Below are 15,179 nucleotides of genomic sequence, written 5' to 3'. Positions count from 1 at the left end.
TTTGATAAACTCAAAGATGCCAGTTTCTGGGATAAGAACCCACCATTTGATAAAAACTCCTGGGAAAACTGGAAAATAGTATGGCAGAAACTAAGCATAGACCAGCATCGCACACTATATAACAATATAAAGTCAAAATGGGTACACAATTTAGACATAAAGGGTGATACTATAAGCAAATTAGGAGAGCACAGAATAGTTTATCTGTCAGATCTATGGAGAAGGGAGGAATTTATGACCAAACAAGAAATAGAGAACGTTATAAAATGCAAAACAGATAATTTTGATTACATTAAATTAAAAAGTTTTTGCAGAAACAAAGCCAATGCAACCAAGATTAGAAGGGCAGCAGAAAGCTTGTAAATAATTTTTACACCCAATGCTTCTGATAAAGGCCTCATTTCTAAAATATATAGAGAATTCAGTCAAATTTATAAGTACACAAGTCATTCCCCAATTGAAAAATGATCAAAGGATATAAACAGGCACTTCTCAGAGGAAGAAATTAAAGCTATCTATAATCAAATGAAAAAAAATGCTCTCAATCACTATTGATTAGAGAAATGCAAATCAAAAAAACTCTTAGGTACCACATCACACCTATGAGATTGGCTAACATGACACAACAGGAAAATGATAAATGTTGGAGATGTGGGAAAATTGGAACACTAATGTATTGCTGGTGTAGTTATGAACCAACCATTCTGTAGAACAATTTGAAACTATATCAAAAGGCCTATAAAGCTCTGCATACCCTTTGACCCAGTAATACCACCACTAGGTCTGTATCCCAAAGAGATCATAAAAAAGGGGAAACAACTCGCATGTAACAAAAATATTTATAGTAGCTCTTTTTGTGGTGGTAAAGAATTGGAAATTGAAGAGAGTTGGGAAATGTCTGAACAAGTTGTGTTATATAAATGTAATGCAATACTATTGTTCCATAAGAAATGATGAACTGGTAGAATTCAGAAAACCCTGGAAAGACTTATATGAACTGATGCTGAGTGAAGTGAGCAGAATCAGGAGAACATTGCACATAGTAACAACCACATTGTGCTATGACTGACTTTGATAGACTTAGGTCTTCTTAGCAAAGCAAGGATCTAAGACAACTCCAAAAGAATCAAGACAGAAAATGCTATCCAAATCCAGAGAAAGAACTTTGGAGTCTGAATGCAGATGGAAGCATACTATTTGCTCTCCTTTTCTTTTGTTGTTTTGTTTTGTTTCTTTTTTCTTGTGGCTCCTCCCATTAGTTCTAATTATTTACATCACAACTAATGTGAAAATATGTTTAATATGATTGTACATGTATAGACTAAATCAGATTGCATGCTATCTTGGGGAGAAGGGAGGGGAGGGGAGGAAGGAAGGAAGAAAATTTAGAACTCAAAATCATATAAAAGTGAATGTTGAATGCTATAAATTAATTAGTTTTTTGAAAAAAGAAAAATCTATCTATGATCACTACCTCCCCTTCCTCTCTTTTACTCAATTCTCTATGCTTCGCATTTTTGCTTCTAACCTCAAATGAAATTTAAACGAAATTGCTCTCTTCAAAGGCATCAAAGATCTAGTTGTTTTTTTTCTTTCGCAGTTATAGTCCTTCTTGATCTATCTGCTTCATTTGACACTTCTAACCACTTCTTCCTATAGGATACTCTGGCCTCTCTGAATTTTTGTGACATTATTATGTCCTGGTTCACTGCCTACATGTCTGACTGATCTTTCTCAGTCTTCTTTTTGGACCATAGTCCACATTAAGTCCCCCTACCAGTGGGTTTTCTGTAAGGTTCTATCCTAGGCCTTCTTTTCTTCTCCATCTACACTTTTTCTCTCTCTCAGTAACCTCATAAGCTACCATGAATTTAACTATTATTTCCCTGCAGATGACTCCCAGATACATGTATCCAATCTCAGTCCCCCCAGGGCTCTGTAGAGTATCACCAATTGCCTATCAGACATTTCAAACTGGATGACCTGAAGACATCTCAAACTTAGCGTGTTCCAAACTGAATTCATTTCTCCCACTAAACACTCCCTTCTTTCAAACTTCCCTATTTCTGTCGAGAACACAACCATTCTTCCAGGTTCATAAGGTAGACAATACCCTGGACTCCTCATTCTTTCTCATCCAACACATCTAATCAGTTACCAAATCTTGCTATTTTGAATTTAACAACATCTTTTGCATTCCACTCCTCTTCATTTTTACAGCTACTCCCTTAATTTAGATCCTCATTACCTATTACCTTGATTATTAAAACATTTTCCTATGATTGACCTTGCCCTCAACACCCTCTCTATCACAGAACATGCTACATACACACTGTTTACAAAGTAATTTTCCTCAAAAAATAAAAAAAAGGTCTAACCATGTGACCACCTATTCAAACAAATTCAGGGTCTTCCTGATGTATCCATGATAAACTATAAACTGTTCTGCTTAGCTTTTATACCCTATACAGCCTTGCCCAAACTCATCTTTCCATCTTCATTATACATGAGGCTCCTATACTTGGTGATCCAGCCAAACTGGCCTTGTTTCTATTCCTCACACACAACACTCCATCTCCCATCTCAGGCCTTTGCATTGGCCATCCCACATATGTCTTTAGACCTCTGCCTGCCAGAGAGGAATCCTCTCTTTCTTTATGAAGCAGCTCAGGTGGTATCTTCTATATGAAGCCTTTCAGTGATTTCCCCAAACATTAGTGCCCTCTCTCCCAAACTTCCTTGTCTTTAACTATACTATACATATTTATATTTATCAACTTTACATTTATGCTGTATGTATTTTTATACGTACTTGTTATTTCCTCAATTAGAATATTCTTGATATCTGTATCTCAGGACCTACAATGGTGTCATGGCACACAGCTTAATAAGTACTTGCCCATTTATTAACATAAAACAGCAGCTGTATTCAGATAGTGATTTTTTGGCTTGCCGAATTTTCCTCAGAACTCTCCTATAAGGTAGATAGGACAGGTATATGTCCCCCATAGGGGGAAAAAAATGAAGAGCAACATGAATGAAGTGGCTTATTCTCCACAGTTACACAGCTAGTAATTGTTAGAGCTGGGAGTTAAATCCAGATCATCTGAGTTGTAAATCTGGTCCTCTCTCCCTTAAAAAGCCACTGCACCACTTGCTCCTTAACTTGGGTAAAAAAATGAATTTCATGAGAAGAAATGCTTAACCTCAAGACAGCAAGGGCAGGAAGAACTTTATTTTTAGCTTTGTGGCCAGTAGGTAGCATAGGTAAATTGAAAGGCTCTACGCCTTGTTTCACTCATTAGATTTGCCAGAAATGAAATAAAGTGATGGTCCTTGATCAAAGAACCAAAGCAACAATTGTCTAACAGGATCTTACAGAAAGTCACAGGCTGAGAAATGAGTCATTGTTTTGCAAAGGACCTTTAAAGAAAAATCAGTGAAGGTTAAAGTTACTTTCTATGACATACTGTTTCAATGTTATTAAAAAAAACAAACCTCATTAACATCAAACACCTTTGCCTAGGAATTATGTTTGCAACAATGAGTCAGGGAGGTTGGAGGAAAAAAAAAACCTGAATAATGGCTCCCATTTCACTAACTTTAAACCTGCAAAATACTTTACTCCCAGCAAACCTTCAGGACAGTAGTGTACGTATTATTGTCCTCATTGTAAAGTGAAGCTGTGCTCTCCTGGGGACACAGATGACACAGTTCTTTCCCCAGTTGGAAGCAATAGTTACATTTCCTATCAGTTTATAAAGTCTTGCTCCTTGAGGTCTTCAGCTAACTTATATGTAAGCACTTTAAAGGTTAAAAAAGTGTTTTACCTACATTATCTTATTTGATCATCACAATAAATGTTTGAGGTTGGTATCACAAGTATTTTTATCTTGAAGTATTTGGGCAACATAGAGGCAGGAGCACCAAACTTGAAGTCAGAAAGATCTGAATTCAAATGATGCCTCAATTATTAGCTGTGGGACCCTGAGTAAGTCACTTGGCTTCTCTCACATTTATTTTCTTTTTCTGTAAAATGGAAATCATAATGGCACCAGGGTTGTTGTGGGGAATCAAATGAAATAATATATGTAGGAAGCACTTTGTAAATTTTATTGTTATTCTTATTGATTGAATTCATTTATTGAAACTGAGAATTAGAGAGATGAAGTAAAATGCCCACGGTCTTGACCCTCAAATGTAAAACTCTTTCCATTATGACATGCATTTTTCTTTCATTTTATAAAGCATACGGTCTTCTGTACAACTCCACATGAATGGCTGTTCCTAATAATGGACGGCCGGGTTATTTGAAATCTGCAGCTAATTTCCAGGCATCATTTGAGGATCCTCTCCATACCAAACTCTATTTGAGTCATTGTAGGTGGGCAGATGGTGCTTATTTCCTCTCCTCCATCAGCTCTGCCTCAGCTATAGTAGAGTTCTTAATTTGCATAGAATAGTCAAAGCATATCTATTCATTTGAACTTTTTGTTCAGTCTTATCCAACTCTTTGTGACCCAACCCCATTAGGATTTTTCTTGGCAAAGATACTGGAGTGGTTTATTATTTCCTTCTCCAGATTATTTCACAGATAAGGAAACTTAAGCAAATGGAGTTAAATGGCTTGCCCAGAGACACAAAGCTAGCACTGAGGCCAGATTTGAATGGAGGAAGATGAGTCTTCTTGGCTCTAGGCCTGGCACTCAATCCATTGTGCTACCTTATGGTGCTGTTCAGTCATTTCAGACATGTTCACCTCTTCGTGACCCCTTTTGGGGTTTTCTTGGCAAAGATACTAGAGTGCAGCTAGTTACAGATGAGGAAACTGAGGCAAGCAGGGCAAAGTGACTTGCTTAGGGTCATATAGCTAGTAAGTGTCTGAGGCTGAATTTGAATTCCTGACTTCAGGCCTGGTGCTCTATCCATTGTGGCGCCTAGCTGCCCCAATTTGACCTTTACTTCCTAGATACTGTAGAGATGAATATGGATTTGAATTCTGAATGAAAAATCTTTCTTTTGAAGTAGTATGTCAATAGTTTTAAGAACACTGGATTTGTGGACAGGATATGTAGATTCAAATCTTGGCTTTGAGATGTACTAGGTGGGTGATCCTATGCTAGTCACTTAACCTCTCAAGTCATTAGGAAACTTTCTAAGACTCTAAGGTGCAGAGCAACTGCAGATCTGCCTTGGTAGATGGAGTTTGGAGAGGAAGATGTATGACATATCAGTTAAATCACAGGTCTGTACAAAACAAAAGTACCTCTCCTATGCAATTATTATGGGAAAGCTTTATTAGTTAAGGCCTTAGTAAACCTCAAAGTTACATAAATATATTCTTAAAATTATCCTGCAGCTCAAGGAGAACAAGTGTTAGGGAACTTGGAACTCAATTGTTAAAATCTGATAAGTTCTACTGGCAGAAAGCATCCACTTAGCCTGAACCCCCATGGAATTGTCCCATTTCTCACTGTTTTAATCTGTAAATGGCCTCCAATACTTATGAAAGGAGATATTATGAATCTTAAACGAATAACAGAATATATCTATTAATGGCTGAGACTTATTTCCTTGAGGCCATGAATGAAATGGCTTATTATTATTTATATTAATAAAGTCACAATTATAAAGTGCCTTAAAGCACCTTCCCTTTAACAACCAGAAGAGATAAATGCAACATATACTGCAGTTTCCATGTTACGAATGGGGAAACCAAGAGAGTGACTTGTCTACATGCCTACATGTAGAAGTTATGTGAGTATAGTTACTATGTATTACTATGGACCATCCCTTTAAGGATCAGAAGGTATGATACTACAAAGAGTATTGAAAGTCATCAAAAGGGCCTGAGCCCAGCAACTTCTGACCATCCCCTCTCTGGATGATGGAGTCTCTCCAACTTGCTTCCAAGTAGTAGCTTCCCAGATACAGTACGATAAGCTGAAGAAGCACAGGGGAGTAAGCCTTGAACATACTTGAATTTTGTGAAATCTTAGCCCAAGAAGGTGAGACTACATGTCTATATGGGAGGGAATGGCTCAGCAAGAGCCAGATGTATCTCCTCCTAAGGGCTAGGAATCTAATTTTATTGTTTTGATATACAGGCCAAACATATTCTTTCCTCCACCACATGTTGACTGCTTAGTGCCCTCCAAAGTACCCCAGAATCTGAAATGCTTCAGTAACAAGTGGAGCCAACTTCTGTAGAAATGTCTAAAGTCCAAGAGTTTTTGGAATCTTTTGGGAAATGTGCAAATGTCTCCAAAAGGTGATAGAGTCTGCTGTCCTCCTGGGAGGCACAGGGAGCTCATGAAATCCTTTTACCAAGAGGAGAGAAGATATCCCAATGTTTAGAGCCACATGCAAATCATTTATGGATCTCTTCTCCTGAGACAACTCACAGTCAAGGAGGCCTTCATATCATCCCATCTACCTGATTAGACTGTAGCTCCCTTAATTTCTTCATGGCAAACAACCTTTTATTAAATAATAAAGAAGTTTTTCCAAGAGAAATTGAAAAACTCCTTTCAATATGTAACTGCTAAACCCTGGACCTTTTCACACCAATGGGGACAAGAGATCATCAGATGACGTCAGTTGGTCAGGTAAGGGAATGGGCAGGGGAAGAGACTGGCTTTTTATTTTTGAACGAAAATTATTATACACTTATTCTTTGCAAGACACTATTCTAGGTGCTAAGTAAACATAGATACCCAACTGACCACACTCATCTAGCAACATAACCACATAACATCTCACCTCTGGTTGTGCCTGAATTTGTAACAGCTACCCTAGCATTCTTTCAGGCTGCATAACTGCAGCTCAGTTTGCACCAGGAGGAAATCTGTGAAACTTGGGGAACCAGGCCCAGAATTTATGTCAAGACTTGAAATAACTAAATAACTAGGGGCAGGAACTCAGGAACAATGTGGTACTTGTACTCCCAACTGTGCTCCCAAAACTACTAGAAGACATTTCTTGAAGTATAACACATCTAGGCACAGCCACCTGCCAGAACCTAAATCATAGCTCTTTCTCCAAGGCATTAATCACTACACAATTGTGCAACTAACCCAGTTATAAGAGCACCACATCTGTCTAACCACATCAATTCACTAATCAAGATGAAAGATATTACCTTTAAATAATTTTTTGCAAAAGATTTCTCAAAAGGTAATGGTACAGCCCTTTACTTGCTCACAATGATTTCTGCTGAGAAAAGTAGAAAAAATAAGGTCACTTGAGGCCATCATCATTTGAGATAAGTGTCCAACGAACTTAATACCTAACCTGATGGCCAGTTGGACTAGAAATATTCACCAGATCAAATATTTGGGAGAAATATATAATGTGATCTGAATTCAGGGAGGAGGAGAGTGGAAGACAAGCCTTCTTGACCTGGCATGGTCTTCATAAAGACAGGAGTAATCTCTTTCATGTAAAAAAAATAATAACCTTAAATTTGTTCAGAGATTTATGGACTCAAGATTTCAAAACATGCTAAAAACAAATTGGTGTGCTCTAGAGACTCCACCATGCAGGCTGAATTGATCTGAACCGTTCTGTAGCACGAACAACAACAACAACAGCTTTTTGACAGGTTGCACAAATGATCATTGGAGAGAGCAAAATGTCTCTATCACACAAGAGTCTGGCACGGAGGCACTATGGGTGTGTATAAGGTTAAAGCTGTATCAAAATAGGAAAGCTCTACATCAATGAGAGATGTATGTACAGTGGGTTCCTAAATTTTTTTCAGATTATTAGCATTTCTTCATTGCTTCACTTTTTTTGCTGATAGTTCAGAAACATCCCAAGATGTTTGAAATGTTTGTTGAACCTAAAAAACACCAGATGTGAAAACAAATTCAATTATCTGTAGCACCAATTTATTTCTACCCTCATCTTGATCTACTCAGATGCATAGACTTTGAGAGGCTGCATATAAAGCCCACCCAACATTTGCCAACATATTCAGAATATTCAGTTATGTCTATAGGCCAATGACTCTGGGGATACCAGCACACTTGCTACAACCCCCTGCAATTCCTGAGATATGGTGATGATAGATTTCACCATAGACCTGCCCCTCATTTCAAGGACATGATGTGGATCTGGTGAAAGCTTAATTCCTTCCCTCCTCCTCCTTCATTGAAGCCACCTACCTGTTTCTGAAATAAAATACTAGGCTCCATGGCCTTCCTTGTCATATCACCTTTGATCAGAGTCACCCATTTCTCATTTATGAATGCCACCCATGATTCTCCACTAAAAGTAACACTCTTCAAAACATATTAGATTGAGTCTAGCAGGGAGACAGAAGACACAAATTGAAGCCTTAAACACTGTCTCTCATGCTTTCCATGATCAAGACTACTGGCTCACCTGAGCATATGGCATGGTACGACACTATAATGGCACTTATTTATCTAGCCAAAAGGTGTCCTTTTTATATGAACTATGGTTCATCTCCAATTTTTTCTCTGTAAGGCTATTCCCATGGTCAATGATTATTGGGGTAACACGGAGCTTTCCAAAACATACTCTGTAAGAAGACCACATAAGAGTAGAGAGGAGAGGATAACCATCTTCATGTCCTCAAGGAACCTTAGGCATCAATGATGTTTTCATGACCTGTAGACCAGCCAATCTTTTTAAAGACTGGCAAATCCTTTCCATTAAGTCAATGATGAGCTCATAGCCTACCAAAGATGATTGCTATCCTAGCTATGTAACCATTTAGTATTCTACCCATCCTTGTGTCAGAATCACCTTGACCCTGAACAATAATCAAAGAATCCTTCCCCAAATCTGGCAATTACAGACATAGAAGAGAAAAGCAATCCAGGAAATCCTAGACATATGCAGAGAACCTGGCCCCTCCAATGTCAGGTAGAGTGTCAGGCCTCAAATTGAGAGGCTGTGTGAGAACAGACTGTGCTATCACTGTCATCTACATTTTCCCCTGTGTAGTGCTTTCATTCAAACAGACACTGAACAGACTTTTCAAATTTATGAATCAATGCTGTAAACTTGATTTGGTACTCTAGACACTTTTAGGTTGAACCAATACAGGATTTGAAAAAAGATTTTTTTTTTTTTAACTCTTCACGCTTCTGCATTTCTTGGTGAAAATGGTAGCTGGCAGGTGCTACCAGTGATGTCCATCCAGGTTTGAGGAAGCAGTTGGCATGGAGACTCACAGCAGCTGTATCACCAAGGGAGAGCTGCTTAGGATACAAGAGTGCCCAGGTACAGGAAAGCCTGCCACTTGATGAAACAAACCCCTTTCCCTGGCACAAAGGAGCCATGGTTTCTGGAAATTCTTCTAGACCCTAATGACTAAGATGGATACCACCACCAGTGTCCCACAAAATTTATGAGACTATTAAACGCCTGAATCCTTGGCAGTGCTATGATACCAAAGAAAGTAATAAGTTCATTAATGTGTATAAGCACTTACCTTTGACATTCCCCAGCATGTAGAATAAGCTCTTCATTGTTCTTAGCACTAATAGTTAGCTCATGCTCTGTGGAGTTGAATACATCCAGAAGCAGATGGCATTGACGGGTACTGGGTGGAAAAAATACAGACCCACTATTAAAAAAAATCATATTCAACTTTCACTCTCAAAGAAGAAACTGAAAAGTTCTTAACTTTTTAAGCCATTTTTCTTCCCTTGGCCTCTAATTCTTACCTGCCTCCTCTTCCCCCAAGAAGACTTGCTTCTATTCAGGGACATTTGCAGACCATAAATTTAATTTTTAAATGTTGGATATAAAGTGAATTCTGCCAAGCTAATACCAGGCTAAACCATTAAGCAGAATCACAGAACTTCAGAAAATCCTGGAAAGGCTTCTATGAACTGATGCTGAGTGAAGTGAGCAGAACCAGGAGAACACTGTACACAGTAACAGCCACATTGTGCAATGACTGACTTTGATAGACTCAACTCTTCTCAGCAATGCAAGGACCTAAAACAATTCCAAAAGGCTCATGACAGAAAATGCCATCCACATCCAGAGAAAGAAATATAGAATCTGAATGCATATCAAAGCATACTATTTGCCCTCTTTTTTTGTTTTTTTTTTTTGTTTTTCCTTTCTCATGGTTACTCCCATTTGTTCTAATTCTTCTATAGAACATGACTAATGTGAAAATATGTTTAATAAGAATGTATATGTAGAGCCTATATTGAATTGCACACTGTCTCGGGGAGGGGAGAGAAGTGGAGAAAAATTAAAACTTACAGAAGTAAAAGTTGAAAACTAAAAATAAATATATTTTTTTTAAAAAAGAATTTTTTAAAAAAGCTGTTGAGGAAAGTAGGGAAAGGTACCCAAAGCAGAGACATAGTGAAGAAGTCAGACAAAGTCCCAGCATGGTGCAGCCAGGTGAGAATATCTACATAAACAAGAGTTCCTAATACAATATCCCAAATAACCAGTCATCCAAGCTCTACTTAAAATACTTCCAGTGACTAAGAAAGCACCATATCTTGGAGTAGCCCTAATTGTTAGGGGCCCTTCTTCATGTGATCAAGCCAAAATTGATTTCTATATAAATTACACCCACTATTCCTGATTCTGCTCTTTGAGGCCAAACAAAGCCAAGCTAATCACTTTTCCACATAACTCTCAAGGTGCTTAAGAAAATTATCGAGTCTCTCCTAATTCTTTCCTTTTCTAGACTCAACCCCTCAAATTCCATTAGTTGATCCTTGTGGTTTATTAACCACTTCTAGTGAGGCTGGGAAGAGATCACTTCATAGCTAAGAGATAAACTAGATGGCCTTTGAGGTTCTGATTTTGTGATTCTATGAATGGCAGTTTCCAGTCCTCTTACAATCTTGGTCACCTTTAGACAAACTCTAGCCTAAGAAGTATAAACAGCCTTGAGAATACCAATGTCCAAAAGAACTAGGTGAAAAAAGATCTATGAATAGATAAACATCCTCGCTGATGATATAGGAGAGACAATATACCTTGTCATTTCAGCAAAATATAGCAAAGATTAGAAATAGAAATTTAAGCCATTTTCAGATTTCCACAGTTATTAAGTCAAGGTGAGAAGTCAATTGTTCTGCATAGAGGAAGAAGCATTCTATTTCCACTGTGAACAGCTTTCTAGGAGGTAGCATAACTGCAAAAAACGCAAGACTTTAAGTCAAAAGAGATAGGGTCAATTCCTCACTTTCTTCCACTTAGGAGGCACATAACTTTTGGCAAGACACTTTCCTTCTATGGAGTTTAGTCAATCAGTGAGGAAACAAGCATTTATTAAGCACATGCTATGTGCCAGGCATTGCGCTAAGTGCTGGAGAAATAAAGAAAGACAAAAAACAGTCCTTCCTCTCAAGGAGTTCACAATTTAATGTGTCTGTTTGGGGTGGGGGGGGGGGAGATTCACAAACAATTATGATATACATGAGCTATAGAGAGGATAAACTGAGATCATCTCAGATGACAGAGATTAGACCAAGGAGAATCAGGAAAGGAAGTCTTGCAGAAGGTGGGACTTTAGCTGAGAAGTGGAGAACTGCATTTGAGGAACAGCAAAAGAGATCAGTGTCACTGTACCAGATGTAAAAAGATTGGAAATACATTGGAAATACACAAAGAAACTAGGTTATTAAGCACTCTCAAAGCCAAACAATTTCATTTTTCATCGATCCTACAGGAAATAGGGATTCATAGACCTGCATCTTAAGAAGATCAATTTAAGTAATCTGAGTGGTGGACAGACTAGAGTGGGAAGAGACTGGAGGTGGGAAGATTAACTAGCAAACAGTTCAGGATGAGGTGACAAAGGTCTGAACTAATGTGGTGGCAGTGTCAGAGGAAAGAAAGGGGTATATTTAAGAAATGTTATTAAGGTAGAAAGTACAGAACATGACGACTGAATATGTTGTATGAGAGTGGGGAGCTGAGGATGATGCCTAGGGTGAGAACTTGAGTGACTCATAAATTGAGGTTACCCTTGATGGTAATATGAAAGTTGGAAAGAGGGGGAAAGTGTAAAGGAGGGAAGAAAATTAATTCAGTTTTGGAAATACTGAGTTTAAGATATCTATAAGACATCCAATTCAAAATTTTAATAAGCAGTTAGAGATGAACAACAAGAGGTTGGCAGAAACATTAGGACTATATAGGGATGATAAATGAAACTGTGGAAGATGATGAGCTTATGATGGGGGGGGTGGAGAAGAGAGAAAAAAAGAGGATCTAGGATAGAACCTTGAGGAAACCCACAATTAGCACAGTCAATTATGTGCTAAATAGGCTAGGTGGTACAGTGAATAGAGCCCTGGGCTTGGAATCGGGAAGATTCGTCTTCATGAATTCAAATCTGGCCTCAGACACTTACTAGCAGTGTGACCCTGGGCAAGCCACTTAACCCTGTTTGCCTCAGTTCCTCATCTGTAAAAATGAGCTGGAAAAGGAAAGGGCAAACCACTTCAGTATCTTTGCCAAGAAAACTACAAAATGGGGTCACCAAGAGTAAGACCCAACTGAAATGACTGAAGAACAACAAAATGTGCCAAGAATTGTGTTAAGTACTGGGGAAAGGGAAAGGTAAAAAACAATCCCCAACCTTGAGTAACTCAAAATATAATGAGGGAGACAACATGCAAGCAACCACCTATGAACAAGCTAAATACATACAGGTTGAATTGGAAATAATCGACAGAGGGAAGGCACTAAAATTAAGAGGGATCAGCAAAGATTTCTTGTAGAAGATAAGATTTTCCCTTGGACATGAAGGGAGTCAGAGAAGGCAGAGATGAGGAGGGAGCGTTTCATGCATGGGAGGTGGGGGTGGTGGGTGGGGAAGCAGCCAGAAAAAAACACCCAGAGCCAAACAATGGAATATCATGTTCAAGGGATAGCAAGGAAGTCAGTGTCACTGGACCAGAGTACGTGGAAAGGAGTAAAGTGAACCAAGTTTGGAAATACACAAAGGTGCCAGGTTAGTAAGAGCTTTAAATAAAACAGGATTGAATATTTGTTTCTGGAGATGATAGGGAATTGGTGAAGTTTACTGACTAGGGAAGTGACATGGTCAGATCTGTGCTTTAGATAGATCAGCTGAGTGGCTGACACTGCAGTGGGGAGAGACTTGTGGCAGGCAGACCAACCAGCAGGCTATTGCTATGTAGAGATGTAAGATGATGGGGACCTTAACAAGGGTGGTCATAGTGTCAGAGGACAGAAAGGGCACGTATCTAAGAGATATTGCAAAGGTGAAATCAATGGGTCTTGGTAACAGATTGGACATTGGAGGTGGAAGAGTGAGAGATAATGAGGCATTGAGGATGACACCTAGGTTATAAGCCTGGAAAAATGGGAGGATAGTGGTGCTCTCAACAGTAGTATAGAAGTTGGCAATTTGAACATTGTTGACTTTATGATGTCTATAGAACATCCAGTTCAAGATGTTAAGTAAGCAACTGGAGATCTGAGACTGGAAGTAAATAGAGAGCTTAGAGTTAGATAAGTAGATCTGAAGATTTCAATTTAGAGATGACAGGTGAATCCATAAAAACTGATTAGATCACCAAGTGAAACAGGATAGAAGGAAAAGAGAACCCAGTAGAGAGTCCTGTACGACACCCATTGGTCGCAGGCATGATTTGGATAAAGTTCCAGCAAAGCAGAATAAGGAATGATCAGACAGGAATGAGGAACAAGGAGAGAGTAGTGTCCTGAAAGCCTGTAGAGAAGAGAATGACTAATGATGACAAAGGCTACAGAGAGGTCAATAAGGATGAAGACTGAGAAAAGCCTATTTTATTTGGCAATTAAGAGAGTAACTTTGGAGAGAAGTTTCAGTTGAACGAAACCAGAAGCCAAATTGTAGAAAGCCAAAAAAGTAGGACCACAATATCTAACTATCCATCTTGACCAGACAGGACCACAAAAGCTAGCCAAACAGAAAGCAGCATGACTAGACTGTTTGACCACTGAAACACAGAAGGGATCCCATTACCTAACCCCTTAACAAGCCCCTCCTACTATTTTAATATTCATAATTTCTGCTGCATAATCAGCATCATTACACTATAAATTTGCCTGTGTTGTCTTGCTAAGTTGCTGGTTGCTCTTGGAACCTAGCTAGCTTCCGAGGGGCTTCAATCCTCAATAAATGCCTGTACTTGGATTAGAGGTGGTCTGACTGAATTCTTTGAGACAGTGCTGCCACAACACGCCATGAAACTGCAACAGTATTAGAAAACAATAAGTTCAAAAAAGTTAGTATGTATCAGAATTGAGACCTGAATCCAGAGCCCCTGACCTCAAATCTAGCACTCTATTCTCTTACCCTATTTCTGTAATACTCCATTTTCTTCCATACTTTGCCAACTGATTTACTAAAGAAGAGGTTCTTGTCCAAGAATACTGAGCATACAGTTGGAGCCACTTTGTAGGCAGCACATCATTAATACGCCACAAGGTATTCTTGGAAAATCCATTTTACAAATCTATTACAAACATGAGCTCTTTTCCAGGGAAGCAGGTGAGTACCCTATTGTGCTAACTGCATGTCCTTAAAATGCTCTCCCTTTTCCTATGGCTGTTTATTTGAGTTTAACTCTAGAAGGGCGGGGTGGCCTACTCTAATGGAGTTACAGTGAATGTGAGACAGTCATTCATTCTGACAGCCATCAACGCCCAGCCTACTCAGTCAGCTCAAGGCAAGCGGAGCCTTGAAGAACGAAGATCTATTACACCCTTGTCATAACTTCATGAAATCTTTAATCACAGCAAAATCTTTCATCAGGAAAATGAACTTGTAAAACATTTATCGGGGGAAAGGAATCCAAGTTAAGCTGAAGGAAATGAAAGAGCAAATTATTACATATAGAGCAAAATGCATACAAACAGTAATATATTTTATAAATTTTTAAAATGTGTAATATGCACACATATATATGAATATGTACACAAATACAAATTACACATATACACATACATGACATGTCCATATGTAAGTATATGTGAACATGCATACACATACTTGCATAGATATGACCACAGCAATTTATGAAGACCACATGCTAAGGCACGGAAGGAATGCAGTCTGTGTTGATAAAAAGGTTTGTACTGATTAAACAAAAGATTCTTTTAAAATTTTGTTAATTTCTTTTTTTCACATTTCAATTTATTTATTTTAG

At 38.5% G+C, this 15,179-nt stretch overlaps 1 protein-coding gene across 2 annotated transcripts in view; it reads right to left on the bottom strand.

Moving 5' to 3' along the window:
- The window catches only part of TRAPPC9 (trafficking protein particle complex 9), a 1,018,418-nt gene that overhangs the window by 473,767 nt on the left and 529,472 nt on the right, over positions 1 to 15,179 (bottom strand). For both annotated transcript variants that reach the window (XM_036742028.1, XM_036742029.1), the window contains one exon: positions 9,467 to 9,577. In XM_036742028.1, coding sequence (XP_036597923.1) covers positions 9,467 to 9,577 — 111 coding nt within the window. The remainder of the gene's footprint in view (positions 1 to 9,466; positions 9,578 to 15,179) is intronic.

This window comes from Trichosurus vulpecula, chromosome 1 (assembly GCF_011100635.1).
Source record: "Trichosurus vulpecula isolate mTriVul1 chromosome 1, mTriVul1.pri, whole genome shotgun sequence".
Classification (NCBI taxonomy): Eukaryota; Metazoa; Chordata; class Mammalia; order Diprotodontia; family Phalangeridae; genus Trichosurus; species Trichosurus vulpecula.
This window is presented reverse-complemented; position numbering and strand designations above follow the sequence as displayed.